Consider the following 21538-nt stretch of genomic DNA (forward strand, 5'->3'; position numbering starts at 1 on the left):
TTTTCTTCTGCGTTTCTCTGAGATTTAAAATTAATCCCCCTATTCCTTTTTATAAACCTTCTACATTCTTTATTAAAGAAAATCCTTACTTACCTATTTTTGCCAAAGCTTTCTTTTCTTGCTAAATGCACAGCAGTATCAGAATCTCTTAGAAGAGAGGCAAATCATTTAGATCCTGTATTTGAAATTGGTTTGAATTGGTTGCTGGCTGCTACCACTGTACTAAATCCCAGCTGAGAAGAGCACTTGTTGAATTGGAGCTCTAAGTGCTGCAGCTTTGTTTTTTTTCTAAGCATAATGATTAAATTGCTGGCAGATGTATGGAGCTTTGCTGATGCTCCTGTGCCTGCGCTGCTGGCAAAGGCAGGATTAGCAGCAGTTGTTGGGATGGCTTTGGGAGGAGGCAAAGCACAGGCAACTCAGGGGCAAAGTTGGCCTAAGTAGAGATGAGGCCAAACTGAAATCCCAAGTCTAAAAAACTAGGAGAAAATTCAAATGTATCTCCAAAAGATGTGAGTGAAAACATGCTCTGTAATATCCCTTGATTAGATCATTAACCAGCTTGTAGTAAATGCAGAGGGAATGGCCATAGTGGAGCCAGCTCAGTACTCTGCTGAGTAAGGAACCCAGCATCTCATGGGAATGTAATACTTGATATTTCAGATGAAGACCAAAATGTCTTCATTAGTGCACTTTGCTTGTTGTGTAGTATGATGTGGGAATTTCTTTCCAAACCTTTCAAAAATCAGATTGCACTCCTACATTAAAATATTACCATCCTTATCTTTGCATGCTTAGCTAAAAATAATGGCTCAACTTGTTTAAAAAAGATTGTTCAGTTGAAGCAATACTAATTTAAACCCAAGTACAGATCTTGCTCACTAATGGTAGTCATAAATTAGCTGCCCCTTTAAAAAATCTAGCTGAAGTATTTGACTCTCTGGCTAATAATTCCATGAGCTGGTCTTATGGACTGTCAAGAAGATTTCCATCTAGATTTTTTTCAATTATCTGCTGATCATTTTATTCTAATCCTCTTATTCTTTTAACATCATTGCTCTACCTGCATTTCTAGTAATCTTAAATATTGCAGTGAAATCCTTTATAATTTCCCCCTATTTTAGACTAAATTACCTGTGGCATACAACTAACCATGTCAGACCCTAGCAGCTATATACCAAAATCTTCTCCTGTGCCTCTCCTATCACACGCAGGTCGTCTTCCTGGACTAGAAGATCATCCCCATACCATGTTCATACTTCACACTCCTCATCACCCAAAGCAAGACACCAGCCCCCTCTCCACCTCTTACTTCCTATTCCCGCCTGCCCTGCAGAGAAGCCGTAGCCACCGATGTGCGTCCTACATATGTCCTTAGGGCAGAGCCCTGTCTGAGAACATCCAGCAGTCCTGGCCTCCTCCTTCCCTGTCACAGGACCGAACATGCTGCCACATCCCTGTCTCCTCCCCAGCATGTGGTTCAGCAGAGCTTCTCCTCAAGCTGGCAAAGAGTTGCTGGGGCAGCTGGGGTGGCAGTGCCTGGAAAGCTGTACTTGGCATGGAYACCTTTCTTTCTCCACTCCCCCCTTCCTGTCCTTCCCTTACAGCACTTCTATGCGTTTTCCATTTTTTTTATAGCTGGAGAAATTTTATGTATATAGGTTCCTACATGGCATGAATAAATGTACTTTTCTTAGGCTGTGGTTTCATGCTTCCTCTAAGCTGATTTGGGTCCCGGTTGCCAGCCAAAGAAGTGATCATCCTATCTTCCCCTTTCCCCTTTCAGGGCTGTGAATTCCTACCCTCTTCCCTTCATCCAAGCTAGTACTGCAGGATCTGAAGGATGGACTAGAAAATTTTTTTGCTTTACAAGTTTTCAGTTGGAGTCACCTTTTGCAGACCCCTTGAAAGTAATTCATAGCCTCAGCCATCATCTGACAGCAGAGTACCCTCGAAAGTGGACAACAGCAGTTCAGTTCTCTTGAAGTGGGAATTAGACCTAGGTTTTCTGTGATGTGGAGAAGAGGGGATTCCGCCATCACTGCCATTTTCTCTGTTTGTATAAACCTACTCCTGTTCTTTTGTGTGTGTGTATGTTGTTGTGGTTTTTTTTAATAAGTGCAGCAAATAAAATGTGTCATCTTGAAAGCTGATGAGAAACTTGGAAGTTATTAGTATTGCCCTACTTGCCAAAGCTTTATTGCTTGGCACTTTTTGACTTCATATGATGTAATTAATATCCACTGAGATGTGCTGCCTAAGCAAGACTAGTTATCTTAGTGGTTAAGGCAGTAATCTTTGGAGGGTGGGGTATTTGGACCTAATCCCTGCTCTGCATCTATTTCAAGAAGCCTGAGTGTAAGGGTACCAACTTCAGCTGGAATTAACCCATAGAGAGCAACTGCAGGCCAAGATAAAATGTTAGTGGGAGGGTGGTGGGCCCAGAGTACCCGAGGGGTGTGTTGGTCCTGTTACGTGGCGTCTCCACTCTCGCCATGCTGCTCTGGCTCCCTGCTGCCAAACAAGAGAGGTTTTGCTTCTGCCTCCCTCCTCTTTCCTCCTTTCCTGTCTTCCCTTCTCCCGAGTACGTTACCAGCCCTTTTCCCTTGCACTGGCTCTGGAGCTCACCAGACCCTTTGAGAACCAATTTAACTTACTGAAATGCCATAACATTTTTTTGGTTCTTTTTACAGATTTTGTTTTGCTGCCTCTTTAGTGGGTTAAGCTGGTGCATGGAGGGGTCTGACTAGCACAGGGGACACAAAGCAAGTGGTGGGAGTGTGCACTTGCTCTCTGAGTGAGCCGTCTGGGGAGTTGAGCCATGCGAAAAGTAATCCTGCCTGAAGAGAAAGGCTTTCCACATGGCGAGCTCCCCGGGATGGGATAAGCCCGGTGCTGGCACAGGGGGGAGGAACAGGGAGGTGAGGGGCAGGACGGCAGTGGGGCCAGCAGGACTGGTGTTCCCCCATCCTGCCCGTGCTCTTGGTAGCCCTGGTTCCCCTGCTCGAGGCATTTCCTCTGAAACGGGGCAACGACCGGGGCGAGGGGTTGCAGTTCCCTGTGGCATCGCTGGAATGAGCTTGCCGATGGTAGTGCTGTTGCGCCAGCCCAGGAATTGAGTGGGGAGGGGGAAAATCAGCTTACAGACTTGGGCTGTGCTGCTGTAATAAGTAAGGCTTGTTGAATGAAAGGCTTGGAAACAAATCAAGTGCAGCGTCACTACGAAAGGCTGCTGCAGACGGAGGTGTTAATGACGTGCCTGCTGGAAGAAGTGGGAGCTGAAGCAGTGTATGTTCTCGGGCCATATTGGTTGGGTATGGGTGAGGGGAGTGAAGCTCATGCATTATAGTATTTCCATACTGAACTACAGTTGCACGTGCAACGTGGGACTGCACTAAGATTTGTAATGAGCACAGACGTGTAAAGTGTTAGATACTTCCATACTTTGTTGTTGCTTCCCTTCTGTTCCTAAAAATACAGGAACAAGAGTATGGGGCGGAGGGGAAGCAGGTTGTATTACTGAAATATGGATTCTATAATTCTTAAAGTGTGTGAAGGATTTTTCTTTTCTTTTTTTTTTTTCTTTTTTTTAATGATTACAATATACCATGTGTGAATTGGATCCTTCTCAAAGCAAGGAATTAATTGCCTGTAACGAGGATTCATGTAAGCAAGCACCACACACTCCTCCTATTGTTCTGCCAGTGCACCTGCACAATTTTTTCTATTTCATTTCCAGACTTCTTTTAGGTGGTATTTATTTGTGTGTTGTATGGCTTGCAGTAAGCTAGAAGTTGCCAATAAGCATCAGAATAGATGATATCTTGTCTTTTAACACTGACAAGATAGGAAATATTATGGTAAGGAAATATGGAATAAACTGATTCTTGTATGGGTTTATCCGGTCTTTATTTGCCTTTCAGAATTCTGGCTCATTGTTAATTTTATAACTAAAACCACAATCTTTATTGAACATCAGTAAGGTTTTGACATTTGCATTTCCTTGCAGTGAAGAGTTATGTCATTTTCCTTTCCATCTCTTCAAACATGAAAGCTCTTTAATTTCATTAAATGATCTCTTATTCTCCTGCTATATGAAACAGAGAACAGAAATTCTCTTTCCTCTGTGTCATTCGTTATTTTGTATACTTACATTATATCCCCTGGAATGTCTCCTTTGTAAGGTAAATAGTCACAGTCTTCTCTGTCTCTCCTCATCCTCATCCAAAGCCTTTATTGTTCCTATTACTATTATTGTGTGAATCCCCTCCAACTCTGGAACATCATTTTTGAGATGCTGTGACCGATGCAGCATGTGGTGTGCCAGAGATACTGCTCATCTTCATTACAGCAATATTACTTCCCTGTTATTCACTGCGTTATTGCTCATTTATTCTAATATCTGGTTTCTTTTTTACTAAAATTCAGAATTTCATTTATAAGAGTGATCTTCCTTAGGAAGCATTCTGTGACACTGAGGTGTCTTTACAGAACTGATAGAGTTTGTTTAAAAAGGTATAGGAGCCTGTGTAATTACATTTCCCCCCCTCTAAGACATGCTGCTTTTAGTGCTGAGCTCATCTGGATACTGTCTTTTCACCGAACTTTTTTAGGTTTCTCTTGAAATTCTTCACTGTCATTTCTGGTCCTTACTGATCCAAACAATTAATTGTGTGTTGTCTACAGAATTTGGCACCTTATTACTCATTGTCTTTTCCAGATCCAGAAAAAATGTTGTAAACAATGTAGGACCAAGTTTAATAAGATTTTTTTCCTGATGTGAAAAGATATGATTTTGGAGACTTTGGTTATACTACTCGGATGATTTGGTAAATGATTTTTATTCAGATTCTAATATCTAGGAGACCTACATTGCTACTACTTTTTTGTTGTTGCTTAAAAAAAAAAGAATAAAACTAAATCTATGCCAAACTCTCTTACAGACCCTGTCCAGAAGAATTTCAAATCCGTATTTGGAAACACCTTCAAACAAGGTACTTGTCAAACTTTAATTCCATCTTATAAAACAACATATTCGGAATCTTTTTGTTTTGCTTCAATCCCTTAATCTTTATCCCTTAGCTTTGAAGACATTTATGAATGTGGTCTGCACTTAAATCCAGTTAATGTGTTATAGTTTGTGTGTGCAAGAAACTGCTTATATCTATTACTGAATTTACTAAACTAAATTGTATTAAATACCAATGCACACTTACTTCAGAGCCATTTAAACTATTCTCATAAGAGTTTAGCTTAGGTTTGCAATATTTTGGAGTTTGAGAGCTCTGTTTTCGCATCTCTCAAGACTTTACTGTCTCAGGTTTATTTTATGTTCCTTGAAAGATTCCAAAACATAGGAACCAAAAAAGGTGACAGCAAAGTTTTCTTTTTCTTTCAAGGTAGTTATTCATATTACTGATGCCTTTGTTGGGACTGTGAGGAAACATCATTACAGAAGTCTGAGTTAAATTTGTCAGTAAGGAGTAATATACAGAGTCCAGGTAGAACACAGGTATATGGAAGATGGAGTTAAGTCCTGGTTTGAAAGACTGGTTTGCAGCCTTAAGGTGTAAAGTATGAATCAGGCATGAGGGAACTCAAAGGTGTGTCCGTTCTGAAAGACGGCATCCTTGTGGCAGGGTATAGATGAACTGATCTGCAGCTATCAGAGAATACCTCCACAGTTTCCAAACAACAAGAAAAAATCATGAAATAGCATCTCAGTATGTTTTAGGCTTGTTTTAAACTATTTAACTAAAATATATACAGAATAATGTTTATTTTTTATTGTATTTCTGGTTTTGCAATGGTAATACGATCTTTTTGCTTTGCTAGAATAACACTCATTTTCATTTGAGTTTGTCTAGTGCTCAAATGTAAAACTGACAGATAGTAACATCTCTGTTTTTCTAAGGCAGCAAACCTAAAAGTAGACCAACCCATGGGGGCACTTGCAACCTGTGATAAGACTGGATATCACAGACATTGGAGTGCATTTGCTATAAGGCCCTGAGTGTTTGCTTGTTGTTTAGCAGGGGAGAAGGCATTGCTCAGAGGGAGAGAGTGTACAGTGGCAAGGTAATTTACTACTTTGGGAATAAATCCCTGTTTGTCACAATTTTCAATTTCTCTTTTCATTTAGATATACGGAGAAAGTTCTTCCTGTGCTGGGAGAGCTCTCAGGAATATTTTTACACTACAAGCTTCTGACCTGATTAAAGACAGGGTGTACCTTACTGGGATTTGCAGGTAACCCACGATCATTCACTTTAATCAACTGGATGGCTTTTTGTTTGCTTTTGTCTCTGCTCTGATTTGACAGGACAGTAAATGCAGAGGGTGGGAGGTTTTGTCTGTGTTTCCTAAGCATCTAAAATGTTTTCTAAAAAAATTCCTTAAAATCTCATGTATTTTAATATAATTTTTTACGTTATTCTATCAGTTGTCAGAAAGCTGCAGTGGCCTGATTGTATGTCCAGTAATTTAATTGCTTATAATTTCATATACAATTATATTTGTCTGTTCTTTTGTTGAAATGAGTGCCAAATTCAACCCTGGTCTGGAGTTAGAGAGATGAACAGGACTCCAGGTTTTAGTTACATAGTGCTTTTGCACATAAGTTACAGAATGTTTCTGTAATGAAATTTATCCATTTGTGTTACATTACAGCATATATGCTTCCCCCGATTTTCAATTATGCCAAAGTGCACAAGTGTCTATTATAGCACGATTCATTCATATCTGTATATAAGAACAAGCCTGAATTCTGATTTTGATGAATTAAAGAGAGAGGTTTATCAATAATATGCAAGATGAAGTACATCCTAGAGCAACACTCAAGGTATTACACTTGAACTGTGTAGCTGTACTGCTTGTGCCTACACACAGAAAGGAAATTAAATCCAAAAAGTTGGATTTTATTCAGTCTTATACATCTTTGGATGACTGCATGCAGCACAAATTGATAAAAAAAAATTATATACTTTAAAATATGCCATGCAAATCAGGTATGTAAAGGAATTTACTGATCTAACACTGAATTCCCTTGTTGTAACTAGGGATATTCTACTGAAATTTTCCAGAACGCTTTCTTCCTTGAAATGAACAGGATTACAAAAAATAGTAATTGAAACAAAGGGCTTGCTTTGCTGAACAGAGGATTCCCCTTGATGGCTTAAAATACCTCCATATCATTAACTAGCACGTTAATGTTACTGTAGTGTAAGAAATGATGCTTTGCACGTTTTCAGGAGAAGCTGCATTGGATCAGAACTGGTAGACTGGCTTCTGGAGCACTGCCCTTTTGTTAAGTGCCGATCTACAGCAGTTGGCGTGTGGCAGCTTCTTCTGGATATGGGAATTGTATTGTCAGGTCAGTGCTGATAGTGCTTCTAGCATAAGGAAGGTTGTCAGTTTCTTCCCAGATAGGATGAATGTTACATTTTTGATGGAAGAGAAAGAATGGAAAGAAAAAAGTGCCGATTGCTTCATTTTTAGCTAGGCAATTGTTTATTTTACTATCTGTTCCACAGGCTTACCTCCATGACCTTTCATTTCATAAATACCAAAGACGAATCATTTTTTGAGTCAATTTCCTTCTTTTTGCCTTTGCAAATGTAATTGCCTATTGCCAAGTTGCAAACTGTGTGTGTGTCTATTCCAGCCTATTTCTTTCCCCTCAAGCTCTTTTAGGTTTTTCACAAGACAGCAGCTGTTTAGTCATTGCAGATCCTGGATGCACTGGATGACTCCTCTAGCAATTAGTGATTTCTTTCTGTTTTTCGTAATTTTAGAATACAATGGATGGAGAGAGGGATTCAGCTCCTTGAGAATGTTGTGATGCTGGATTCTCTCCAGCTGTCCCCTCCTTCTTCCCAAAATTTGGGATTTGGTCCAGACTATGCAGTTGGGGGTCATTACACTGGTAACCAACCTCTGGACTTCTGCTGGACTTCATGCTGTAGCTGGGACTACTTGGGTAGCTTAACTCAATGCATATCCAGCCCTGAGGTCTGTGCTAGGCACTCCTTGCACAAAGACGAGGTGTTATGGAGGACTTCTACTTATGTAAGGGGACACTGAACACACTTAAAAGTATTAATCATTATTGATCTTTGTTCACCGAAGCCTGGAACAGATTAGATGCTAATGAAAATTGAGGCTCAGAAACCTGACAAGTGAAAGGTTTTTTCTTTTCCAGCCATATCCCCTAATTCCAAACTCTTCTGTTGATGAAATACTCACAGTCTTTATGCTTGAATCTCAGGAACCTGGAGATCTTCAAACTGAGGTTTTTGGGTTGCGCTGTTTGGAGTTAATACTAGAGGACAGCATTGCTTCTGGGCTGAGTTTGGGGTCCTTTTGCCCTGTATGGTGGTGCAACTCAGGATTAAGGTCAGGTGCAATACAGAATGCAGTGGGGACAAAGAACCCTTACATGGTAAAGGGCTAAAGGATATCTAATGTTATTTTTTTCAAACAGTGGAGAGACAACTGTATTTTCAAGACACTCATGCTTTCTACCAGTTCTCAGCGGATGAATGTACCTACCTTTTCTGTGAATTTGAGAGAGATGAAGGATGGAAGAATGGTGTAAAGCTCCTACTTCAACTACTGCCATTATCTCCTCCCAGAATTGACATGTGCAATCTGTAAGTATGTGTATACATCTCTTTTCAATTTTTGATGACTGTTCTGTAAGTCACTGGATTATAATGACAYTGTTTTCTCCAAGCCACTGTGCAAATGAGACAGTTTTTTTTCCAGGGTTGGCAAGCTTTGTAGAGATGGACTCTTCTATGATCTGCATTCAAATAGCACCTGGGAAAGTCAGTGTTGCTAGATGAATCGGGGCACTTCACCTGAGGTTCTTGGAATATTGTGGTACTTATGCATGCTCTGACTCTAGGTTGCTGTATTACCTGGGCAAGTTGTTTCACTTTTTTTGTCTCCTCTTGCATTTGGAGGTTTGGCATGCATTTGGCACTAGGCACACTGTGGAGCTGATTGACTAGCAGATCAGATGCCTGTGTCCTGGGTCAGGATCAGCTATCAGGTGGATATAGAGGATGGCTAGGAATGTTGTAGCTTTAGTCATCTGATTTTTGTTTGTTACTGCACGTTTGTCAGAGCTCTGTAGTTTCAAATTATTATTCCTTTTGCAGACTATGCCATTTAAGAACTTCCCTTCCTGTATGTCTCCTCTTCTGCCTGACTGCTGGATGTTAACATTCCCTCTGTGCTGATCCAGCTGTGCTCTAAACTTGGTCTATTTAGCAGCTAGAAAGAAACCATAGTTATTTGTGCCACATTGGGAGGCCAAGATACGGGAAAAAGGTGTCAGTGAAAGGTCTGGAGGCTAGTGACCCTCCATGCCCTGGCAAATCTTCAGGGGCTGGCCAGTATAGAAAAGATGGGTTGAAGTCTTTTGTTGTTCCTAGTATGATGAAGCCTCAAACCTGTTATTTATATTGCAGAGAATTATTACTCTTGCAGTAATAGGATTTATCCTCTTTGATGTCAAAGACAAACTTTCTTCTATAAGTACTTTCCTTCTCTATGTCTTAGATTTTAAAAACACATCCTCTCAAGAAAATGCTTAGTGGAAATATTTTAAATGAGTGCAGAGCCCAAAATCCCTGTAAGCTGTTTTCAGTTCCTTAAATTCAGACATTCTATCTGTTTTTTAGAGGTGCTGAACTGGTTGAAAATTTCTCAGTAATTTCTCTGCATAACTCGGGGCAGAAACTTGATCCCTTCCCCTGTTGCTGAGCACCATCAGCAACCAGAAATTGGCAGTTCTGGGATGGGGATTCTCTTGAGGACACATTTATTTGGTCAGCTTGACTGACTCTAGCCAAATGGCAAGGACCCCTGACTGGCTAGAGCAGGGGTCTAGAGTGTGACTTCCTAAGTAGAGAATGCATATAGGAGAAGACCTTTGACTTTTTGCAAATAGAAATTCTTGTACTCCAACCTACTCTGATGCAGAGCACTTTGACTCTGCCTTAAATATCATGGAGATTTCATCTTGATTTCAGTGAGAATTGTAGTTTTCCTCATTATCATTGCAAATCAGGCCACTTTTCATGGTTCATGGCTACTCATACAAAGGCCTTGAACCAAAAGGACTGACCAGATAGGTCATATTGAGGTGCTAGGTGAAGGATGCTGGGTAAGAAAGTGGGCTGAAGACCTTTCAGGTTCGAGCTAAAAATGTGTCCTGCACGCTGATCTTGGCCAGAGAGTACCACTATTTTGTAGTCTGCTTTGCTGTTTTATTATTCCAGTGCAACTGTCATTTCTGGTGCAGGATGTTCCCTGTTGTATGAATTGAACAATTATTCATTAATGTACATTTCCAGCTCCTTCCTGCTTGCATTATTCAAATTTTAGTTGAAGTTGGATTTCTTTTGGGAACATTGTCACTGAAGAATTATTTTCTGGAGGCTTTATCTGTCAGATTGTGAGGGTGCTTTTTGCTTTTAGYATATATTGAAGGAATAAAATTTTAAATAATTGTGCAGCCTCTAGGGAGTGTTACCTTAAAGGAAAAAGAGGCTTTTGCAGTTTCAAAATTCTCTGTGCTTGATGCCAATAATAAACTGCTAAAACACAGTCTGAAAAGGAAATAGATGTGATGAGRTGATTGCTAAAGTTACTGACCAAGTTAAATAAACCCATATATTCTTTTTCACGAGGCAGAGAGAAGCAATTCTAAAAACTCTCTCTTGGAGTGAATATTTGTCTTTTCTCAAATAAAGATATAAGCTGGTTTTCCATACCATTAGAAGCATGGCATTTCTTGTAATCTAATACTTTGTATTCATTTTTACATCTATCAGTTTTTCTGATAGTCTGTATATTCTTATGGATTCTGTATATACATATGGATAGAGAAATTCTTACTTTCTTAATTCATGAGATTCCCTGCTTTTGATGAAATCAGAAGAACCTACCTGCTTGTGCCCCGGCAGGCCATGCTGGGCAACCCAGGTGCATCCTTACCAGATTGGCTCTGCCTCCTCCGCGGCTCGGGGAAGGTCTTGCACATGCGCAGCCTCCCGGGTCCATCAGTGGGTCTCTGGGCAGCATCACAGATCCACCCTCCAGAGGCAGCTGGGAGATCTGTGTAAATGGTAGCTGCTCTGGGGACTTCCTTCAGCAGGTCTTCTAGAAATGAGCAGGCCCCTATTCCATTAAATAAGCATGGCAGTGTCTTGACTTGCCGTATGCATTTTTAACAGATTTGTACTTGTTTGTTTCTTGGCAGTGGCTTCGGACCTACACTGATCTTTGTGATACTGGAATCAACCCAGGCATTAAAAATTCTCAGCAGAAGCCCATATAGTAAAGATCAAATCCTGGCATTTGGAGTGTGTAAATAAGCAGTGTGTGTATAACATTTTCTCTAGAAATAGCTTCTCAGAAGCTATTGGAAAGCCTGTTTCCAGTAATACCAGCAACCTCATATTTTGTTTCACTGTATATATTTATATAAAAGTTAGTGTGAACTTATTTATAAGGGAAAAAAAATAATACTACAGTACAGTAAGTTTTATATTTAAAATGGTGTTCTGAGGCCAGAGATGTGCTTGCAGTTCCTGAAGAAATGTTCCCTATCCTGGGCTTTGACCTTGCATTAAACACAGCCTTTCCCATATAATATTGGCTGGGAATCTACGATGGAAAACAAGGCAGGACTGGAGGGTTTTCCCAGCTCATGCTAAACTGAAGGTTAGTGTTAGTATGGTATTCCACAGGTTGAGCCTCTGTAAATGTTGCTGGTTAGAGGAGGTGGAACTGATGCAGCGGCCTCTTGGGCTTATTAAACACTCTATGGTAATCACAGCCAAATTCTGCATGGATAGAAGAGAAGTGAATATTGCATTAGCCTGGGAACAAAAGATCTGTATTCAGAGCTCTGCCATGGACTTCCTTACAACCTTGGGCAGTTGCTTAGGCTTTCATCCAATGCCTTCTGAATTCTTTTCCAGTGACTGCAATGGCATTGTATTGGACGTTTAATCTTTATGGGCTTCTATTTCCTGCTCTGCAAATGGGGGTGTTTACAATAACACCTAACTCCCAGGGCGAACACTAGACTCAGTGGGCATTGGTAAAATGCACTGAGTGCCTTGGACTACTGGAACGTATCCCACAATATTTTTGTAGTTATTGGAAGGGATGTTAACAAGGAACAAGGATTTTTTTCCTTTTGATAATATTGCTTGTTATTTTCTTTTCAGAAGTGTTACACTGTATTCAGCATCTTCTGTCCTGAAATAATTGTTTCACCAACTTCTGAAAACTAACCCCTCTTAAAAGTAAATTGTTTTTAATGTGAATATCCAGGATTGGATGTTCATTCATTTAGTGCCTTTCGGAAAGCCAGGAAAGCTTTTGCTGCAAGCAGACAGCTCTCAGATAACCTTGGATCTTTTATTTGGGCTGTGGGCATCTTGTGAAGCCAGTGTAGGGGCAGGTGCTGCGGCGCTGCCGTGGGCAGCTGAGGTCCCGTTCAGGCAGGGACCAGAGCTGCAGCGCCGGTGGCTCCTCGGGCAGCTGCTGGGGAGGCAGCGCAGGTGCTTTGGGAGGTGTGCGGTCTCCACTGCGTGCGACCTGGCTGCTGGCAGGCAGGTCTAGGTTGGGCCCCCTGCATCTTGCTCTGCTCAGCACACTGCCCAGCACACGGACCACTGGCTCTATAGCAGCTAGGCTTGGCCTGGGTTTTGTATCTGCCGTTGAGTACTAGCCGTGCCAGGCCTTGGCTGGCTCTTTTGGAAAGATGTAAGGTGGTATCTGTCCTGGTTCTGTTCCGCAGTGTCCATTCTATCTTATTTTTTCTATTAGTTTTCTATTAGCTTCGGTATCATAATGCCCTCTTCCTCTCTGATGCTGGAGAGATGACTGTAATCATTAGTTCATTAATATTTTCAAAAGTATTTGATGCTTATATGCGGATGAATATTGGGAGTATGAAGTGATAAAAATCTGGAATGGAAATAGCTGTGCTATATGCTGTTCTGGATATATAGATTGTATCTGTAGCTGTGTCTACTGAGCTGCTATCTTTTGGGCTCTAATTAAAAAAAAAACAAACAAACACATTGTCCTGGTACTGAGAGATCAGAACAGATCAGATGTGTGAGAACATAGGCATCTAAAGAGGTCAGTTATTTTAATCTCATTTCAAATTGTAAAGACTAAATAAATCAGTCTTTGTAAGTGAAACTCTGTTCATTTAGTTCTTTTGGCTGTTTATAACACTTAAAATGTTAAATCACATTTTTCTTTGAATAGGAAAGTCAGCCATGAAAATAATTATGATTTCAAATCCAAATTACCACTTTGGTCCGAATGTGCTTGCCCTACAATGAAGGCATGTGTCATCTTATGCTTTCTGACCTTAATTTTTTAATTAGAGGAAGAAATTTTTGGACATGGCATGTAAGAACCAAAATATACCAGCTTCATATTCCAGACATGTTGTGTGCTGTCTCCTTAAACACATCAAAGCATATGAGCAATTAAATAATTTACTCAAAGATAGAAGCTTCTGGTAATACCTGGGATTTATGTTTATCACAACAGCTGCAGTTTTGCATATCTGCTCAGCTTGCTGGCATGCCACACTTCTTGAAAGGAATGAAAAGGAAAGATCTCAGGAGGTTTTTCTTCTTCCCATTTGAATAATCCTATCATACTCGTATCTTTCTTCTAATTATCAATAAACCTTCCAAAGGGTTCACAGTGTTTTAGTGATGGGAAGTAGACTGTTTTAAAGAAAAATACAGTTCTACTCCTTGCTGTCCGCAGCAACTTTTATGTGTTTTTTTTTCATGTGGGTTGGGGTTCTGTGACAGTTTCTAGAAAGGTTCTTCCTACACCTCCCCATTTTTTGCAAAGGCACATAAAATCCCTGTCTTGTGAGTTAGTGTAAGTGTAACCTGATAGTATACTTAGTACTTAGTTTAGTTTGCTAATTTATGGCTTGTTACATATATTCATTTCATTTTCATGTTTTCTTTTAAATATCAAAATTCACATGTCCCATAATGATTTTGATGTTGTCTGCTTTTATATACATGAGCATTCAGTCTATAAAAGGTGTTGCACCACACTTTAGCAAAGCTGGGTAGTGGACAGATGGAAAACTCTTTGCTCTGTTGACGGAGTGTATTTTTAGCAGAGCAAAATGTGCACTCTAATAATATACAACTTAGAGTTAAGAAGGTCCTGCATTCTTCAGTTCTTCATCATATTTTATAGCTGAAGAATTGTCTTCACTGTTTTACATCAATCCAATCAAAAGAGGTCTTGACAGCAAGGGACAAAGGGTGTACTCTATTGTTACTGACACAATTAATTATTGTCATGCTGCAGTCATCTTTTTGATGCAGAATCTCAAAAATCCTTTTACTTTAGTGCCTGTGGCCATATGGTTCTTTGCTTTCCAGGAATCAAAAGATGTTGGAAGAGAATGACAGAAATAATGTTTTTACTTTTTATTTTTAAGGCCTGATCAAAAAATAGAAGATAGAGCAGAAACCAATGCTGAAATTCTTGCTCGCCTCACTTCTGCGGTAAGGTCACTGCATCAAAGTTGGTACTGATCCTATTTCAAATATTACTGTGTTTTGTATCCTATCAAATAAAAGAGCTAACTCTCAGTGGAGCAGGTGTTTGTAATGCAAACTCCATTTTTTGTCTCTGAAAGGAGGAAGCTTTACTGCTGTCTTAGTATGCAGTTCTACAACTATTTAAATAAATAATTTGTAACCCATGCTATCCATGGTCCAGGGAATACCAATTTGGATGATCGCAGTGATTTTTTTTTTTTTTGCCAGCTAGCATACACTCAGTCAAGCAAACATCAGTGTCCACACAAGGCTGGGTAGGGGGCAAAGGGAGAGGAAGGGCCTCAGCAACCCTGGCTTAGGTTGTTGCTAGCTTCTAAGGAGTTGCATCTGGGAAACCTCGGTATCTGGCTTCCCGACTATGTTTAGCCTCAGTAAACTACATCAAAATCAATGACAGCTTATCCTGTCTGTGCTGGAATTTGGTGCATCTTGTTTATCTTGTTGTAAGATCACTGTTCAAAGAGGCAGATGGGACTATGAAGGTTAAACTAGACTGACTTGGTCTAACGTTGATCTAATGACCTAGAGGATGGGATGGAGTGCCTGCTCTACAAGTCTGCAGGTGATACAAAACTGGGAGGAGTGACTGATACACCAGAGGGTTGTGCTGCCATTCAGAGGGACCTCGACAGGCTGGAGAAATGGACAGGGAGGAATCTCATGGAGTTCGACAGAGGGCAATGCAAATTCCTGCCCCTGGGGAAGAATAGCCCCATGCACAAGCACACGCTGGGGGCCAACCAGCTGGAGAGCAGCTTTGCAGAGAAGACCCTCCCTGGGGATCCAGGTGGGCAACATGAGCCAGCAATGCATCCTTATGGCAAAGAAGGCCAACAGCCTCCTGGGCTGTACTAGGCAGAGTGTCTCCAGCAGGTTGAGGGAAGCGATCCTTCCCCTCTACTCAGCACTGGTGAGGCCACATCTGCAGGGCTGTGTCCAGGTCTGGGCTTCCCAGTACGAGAGAGACATGGACCTACAAGAGCAAGTGGAGTGAAGGGCCTCAAAGATGATGGAGGGACTGGAGCATCTCTCATACAAGGAGAAGCTGAGAGAGCTGGACCTGTTTAGCCTGGAGAGGAGAAGGCTCAGGGGGGATCTTATCAATGTACATAGATATCTGATGGGAGGGTGTAAAGGAGATCAAGCCAGGCACTTCTCAGTGGTGTCCAGTGACAGGACAAGAGGCAATGGGCACAAACTGAAACACAGGAAATTCTGTCTGAACGTAAGAAAACATTGTTTTATTGTGAGGTGGTTGAGCACTAGAACAGGTTTCCCAGAGGGGTTGTGGAGTCACCGTCCCTGGAGACTTTCAAAACCCATCTGGACACAGGTACCTGCTGTAGGTGACCCTGTTTTGAGCAGGGGGGTTGGCCTGGGTGATCTCCAGAGGTCTCTGCCAACCCCAGCTATTCTGTGGATCTGTGAACGTCACCCCCCAAACGATGGAGTAAGCAAAACATGGAATTAGTGCTAGTTCTGTTCTGGGTACATGAGAAGGTACAGAGGTGAAAGTGAACCGAGCAGGATGAAGAAATTGTCATGACAAAGGCATGAGGGTAAGAGCTATTTAAGTAAAATGACTAAAGCACTATTTGGAGCTTGCTGAAAAATGAGAGGAAAAGAGTTTGTGCTAAATTCTGTAAGCCATTTTTATTTTGTGGCTTTGGAAAGATGGTGTTTCTGTATGTTCAACACCTTATGCAAAAATAATTTTAAATGTATGAGGTTATAAAACTTTGTGTTTGTAAACTGTTCTTTATTTTCTATTTTCCCTTTATTCATTCCTTGTTTTTCTACTTGTTTTTCCTGACACTGAAAACAAAAGAAGGGAGAACTCAAAACCTAGACTTGCTCCATTTTTAATTTTATTGAGAGAAATATAGAAAAACATAAAATACTTTCTGCAAAATAGTATATTTTCAAAACCCCACCAACCCACCAGCTTTATAAAACATCGCCAGTATCCCTCTAAAGCTTCCTTCCTCAAAACTAGAACAAGAATTTTTTTTTCATCAGTTAAGAAAAAGGAAGGACTTAACAAATTGACGTGCTGAGTTTAAGGACTGAACCTAACTGTTGCTAAATACACTTGAGTAAAATGCTTATCCTTAAGCATGTGAGTAATTGTCACTGAGTTCATAGTGCTTCACATCTATCTTGCAGGGTCAAACGTTTGAACTACATCATTAGTGATTCCAACAGCAGGGGACATGGACAATTTTTTTTTTTTAAATGAGCCATTTTACAGCTGTAAAGAAAAATTAGTCCGTTGCATTTCCAGATGGTCTGAGACCCATCCATTGTCATGGCCGGGTCAAAAAGACTGATCTTTGCTCCTGTGTTTTCTGCTTTTCCACAAAATTGTAATTGGCCTTTGTTACCACAGAGACATATTCAAGCTCTCTGTAACGATTTTCTAGTCTAACCCTACAGAAAAAAAAACCTAGTCCAGAGCAGAGTCCTTAAAATATTAATACCTGTACATGAACTTCTCCCCCTAAGAAAAGCTGGAATATAATCAGAAAACACTCTCTCCTGCTGTCCAGTACAGTGAGTTTCTGTTACTTTTCTAGCAACCTTTGCTTGCTTTCTGGAAAGAACTGTGCTCAATAATTTTAAGTCAGAATAGCTAATAATACAATATGAAACATGTATATTTTAAGCTGTTTAAATCTCCTCTCTTAATCTTCATGTCCATTATTTTCTGAAAATGTTACTAGTAAACTTACAATCAGTTTGGATATACAGAAGAAAACACAGTATGGGCTGAAAACTTTGCCTTCTCTTTGCAGCCTTCCTTAGGTCTTTGTTTCAGGAAAAGTGGACAATGCATTAGAAAACTCAAGCAACCTTTCTCCTCAGCAGCCCTCTTTCCACCCCCCAAGGAATTAAAGTGCTTTGGATCATTTTAAGTTATTTGTAGTAATTTATGATAACACTAGTATGATGCTGGAAGTGGAGTTGTAAATATGCGATCATTCTGCATAACAATAATAGGGAATTATACACTGTATGTGAATTAGACTTTGCATTGAGGTTCAGGTGTACTCTGGCTGTTTCTGGACCAGAGGCTTCTCTTATAAATCAAACAGAGCTAAGCAGAAGAAAAACAAAAATAGTAAATACAGGCTTGCTAATAAAATGCAGTTTTAGTCATCCTAAGATTTGATATTACTTGTGCTGTGTTTATAAACAGTAATGGTTGCTTCAAATAAGCTTTATTTTAAGTAGGGGACAGATTCATAAAACTACTCAGAGTGGTATGCTCTACCCCTTTTTCTCCATACGGTAGTTTGGGATATAAAATACTAAGAGTTTATGGAGAGTCTTTGTCTAAGGTGTTTGAACCCTCACCCTCCACTGTTCAGCAAAGTGCTGAACTCAGCAGGATGAAGGTTCTCTTTTTTTTTTTTTTTTTTTTTCTGACAGCTTTAGAATTTATATTGGAAAGAAGAATCATGAGACCGGGAAACCAAATGGGATGGTCTTAGCCGTGACTGGAAATTTGTTCACACTTTCTTGCGTTTTGGCTTACTGAATATTTATGTATTTTATACAGAACCAAACCACTGTTACTTGAAGAATTCATAGTTCAGATATTCTTCAGATACTTTGAAGAGTGGAGTTTCAAAAATGTTTTCACTTTTTCAAAAGTGAAAAACCTTATCTCCAACCCAGCACTAAATCAGTCAGAGATTAGATTTGACTCTGTCACAAGTTTCTAGAGATCGAGGTTTAAATGCAGTTGGGCAACAGGGGAAAGCAGCCTACTGATACTACCACCGTCTCTTCAACTTAACTCTTTGCTTTCCTTGTAAGGGAAGAAAGCATTCTCAGTCAGGTCAGAAGGATAGTTCTGTGTTCTTTCCTTTTTTGGGGATAAAATTCTCAAATTTGAAAGCCTAAACTGATTGTGAAGATCTAACCCATGTAACAGTGGGGGAATCTGCATGCCTCAGATGTAAATCACTGTTTTAGTGTCTGAAAGTGCAGGAAAAACTGTAAGCCTGAATGCACCTATGGTCTAATTATATCTTTCTGTATCTCTATAAGAGCTTTTGCTGTTGCAAAGGGTAGGACTCACCTCGCCTAAATGTAAGTGGCCATATGGCAGACATCTTCATCTGAGCTGCTTCCCCTAGGTACTCTTCAAAGTCAGTGAACAGCAATGGGCACTTTTAAGATGTTGAATGTAGGATCTGTTTTGGATGTTTACTTTAGGGAAAAAGAGTCATATCTTAGGCTCCATTGGTGAGATATTCACTTGCTCTAAAGAGAATATAGAGCGCCTGGCGCAGACATAGGCATTTGTGCAAGTTTGGTAAATTCCTCCCTCCACGTTTTTTTCTTTACTGTAGTCTGACTTTCTTTGTAGGCCTTTCTCTTATTACTTCTCCTCTATGTTTGTTTGTTCCCAGGTGTTGTTTCTTTTTTGCAGTTACACTTCTTAAATTCCCTGCACAATTTGTGATTTCTTAATGATTCGGCCAGTCTAGAACAAATTAGTTAGAGAAATGCACACTTGGTCTTAAACGACAGTGATGGAGATAATAGTGATAGCTGCCATGAATGATACCAAGTTAGTAGGGCAGTAGGAAACAACCGCAGAGGTTTTTTTCTCATCTTAATTGGTACATAATATATGGAATAAATATCTTTTAAGAGCAGAGCCTGGTACAAAAGATGAGAAATTTACTTGATGGGGTCTCACTTTTTATTTACACTCTATTCCATGATGGAAGAAGCAGAATCTGTCAAAATAACTGAATGTAGCCTATCGAATCCTGTGCTCATATCCTCCRGTACAGCGAGGCACTGACAATGCTGCCAAACTTAATTTTGTAAAGGGAACTGACATGCAAGTAGTGTAAAGTGCCATTTGAAATGTGTTTGCAGTGGATAATCTTTTTAGTCATGAATTCTTAAGAAAATGTAATGATCACTTCTGGATTTAAGGAAGCGTTCCAAGGCTGCCGTGCATTCTGTATGGGGGTCTCAAAAAGTAGCTTCATGGTCAATATCTTGTTGCATTGTCTGCTAAAACCAGAGCACTGTGGAATGGCTATGAGTTTCCACTGCAAAGCTCTTATATCACCTTGCGAGGGAACAGAAGAAGAGAATATCATGATGTTTATGCAGTATATCTGGGAAATACAGTTTCCTAGTCCTTTGGGAAGTCACCCAGTACTGCCATTGTTTGAGGCCTGTAAAACTGTCATTACTTGAGATATAAAAATGTGAATTAAACTGATTTTTTTTTTCCTCAGAACTCTGCTGTTTAGAGCTTTCTGTAACAGGAGTTTACTTTGAGATTCTGTAAGGATTGCCACTTTGTCCATAGATCTGCAGTCATGTTTGGCACATTAACATCTAGAATACTATTTCATAAAGGACTATTCCAGGCAAAAAAAAGAGAGGGGAAAAAAGTAGAGGTGGTATGTGTTGCCTACTAGAGGCAAAACTATGCCTTCTATGATAAAATGACCAGATTCATGGACTACAGGAGAGCAGTAGATGTCATTTACCTTTACTTTAGCAAGGCTTTCTATACCATCTCCTGCAATATTCTTGTATTGAAGTTAGATCCTGACAGTCTGGATGGGTGCACAACCAGGTGGGTAAAAAACTGGTTGAACTGTCAGGCTCAGAGGACAGTGGTTAATAGGCCCTATTGTACCTGGAGGCCAGTTACAAGTGGAGTACCGCAGGGTCTGTCCTGGAGCCTCTCCTGTTTAACGTCCTTATCAGTGACCTGGAGGAGGTGACTATGCTGCTTGCTCCTCACGTTTCCAGATGAGACAGAGTTGAGGAGTGCAGTCCATATGCCAGAGGGTAGAATAACCCAGATGGGTGGGAGAAATGGGCCAATGGGAACCTCATGAAATTTAGCAAGGACAAATGCTGGCTGGGATGGACTAATGCAATGATCCAGGCTGGAGACTGCCTGGCTGGGGAGCACATCTGCAGAAAAGGATCTGGGGGTGCTGATGGACACAAGCTGAGCATAAGCCAGCAGTGTGCCATGGCAGCAAAGAAAGCCAACAGCATTGTATTAACCGGGCTATATTAACAGGGCTATATTAATAGGAGTGTAGCTAGTAAATGGTGGAAGGGATTGTCCCCCTTTACATGGCATTTGTTAGACAACATCTAGAATCCTGCACCCAGTTTTGGGCCTCTGGTATAAGAAAGACATTGATAAACTGGAGCAAGTCCAGTGGAGGGCCATAAAGATGGTTGAGGATTGGAGCACTTGCCCAGTGAGGAGAGGCTGAGGGAGCTGAGCTTGTTCAGACTGCAGAAGAGGTAGTTTTGGGGGGACCTAACAGCAGCCTGGCAGTGCCTACGGGGAACTTACGAGGAGCTGGAGCCAGGCTCTTCACAGTTGTGCATGATGGGGGGTGAGAGGCAACAGACATAAGTTGAAACACGGGAGATTCAGGCTGGATATTAGGAAAAACTTTCTCACTGTGAGGACATGCTAGCAGCAGGACAGGAAGTCCAGAGAGGTTGTGTCCAGTCTTCGTCTTTGGAGGTTTTCAAGACCAGGTTGGAGAAAGCCCTGAGCAACCTGGTCTGCTTTCATAGCTGACCCTGCTTTGAGCAGAATGTTGGCTAGAAACATCTTGAGGTTCCTTCCCACCTGAATTATCATATGATCTTATGGAAACAGAACCCCAGTTCCCCAGTTTTCACGTTTGTGTGACCTTTAATTGTAGAAAAATATTTTGTGGAAAATCTCCACCTCTATCCTATGAAGTTGGGAAGAATCACCATGTAAATATGCCATTTGTATTTAATTAAGCAAAAATATAGGTGGGCAGCACTGTATATGCATACTCTTGCTGTTTCATATCCCAGTAAGAAGACTGAGTAAGATGTGTTAGCATACT

The 21538-nt window shown here is 40.6% G+C and overlaps 1 protein-coding gene across 1 annotated transcript in view; it reads left to right on the plus strand.

Moving 5' to 3' along the window:
- Window positions 1-2861: 2861 nt before the first annotated feature.
- RAPGEF5 (Rap guanine nucleotide exchange factor 5) overlaps window positions 2862-21538 on the plus strand; it is a 137629-nt gene continuing 118952 nt past the window's right edge. Inside the window, exons 1-6 of the mRNA XM_026090916.1 lie at window positions 2862-2921; window positions 4944-4994; window positions 6143-6249; window positions 7251-7372; window positions 8483-8651; window positions 14519-14585. Coding sequence (XP_025946701.1) covers window positions 2862-2921; window positions 4944-4994; window positions 6143-6249; window positions 7251-7372; window positions 8483-8651; window positions 14519-14585 — 576 coding nt within the window. The remainder of the gene's footprint in view (window positions 2922-4943; window positions 4995-6142; window positions 6250-7250; window positions 7373-8482; window positions 8652-14518; window positions 14586-21538) is intronic.

This window comes from Apteryx rowi, unplaced genomic scaffold, assembly GCF_003343035.1.
Source record: "Apteryx rowi isolate R43461 unplaced genomic scaffold, aptRow1 scaffold_881, whole genome shotgun sequence".
NCBI classification, from domain to species: Eukaryota; Metazoa; Chordata; class Aves; order Apterygiformes; family Apterygidae; genus Apteryx; species Apteryx rowi.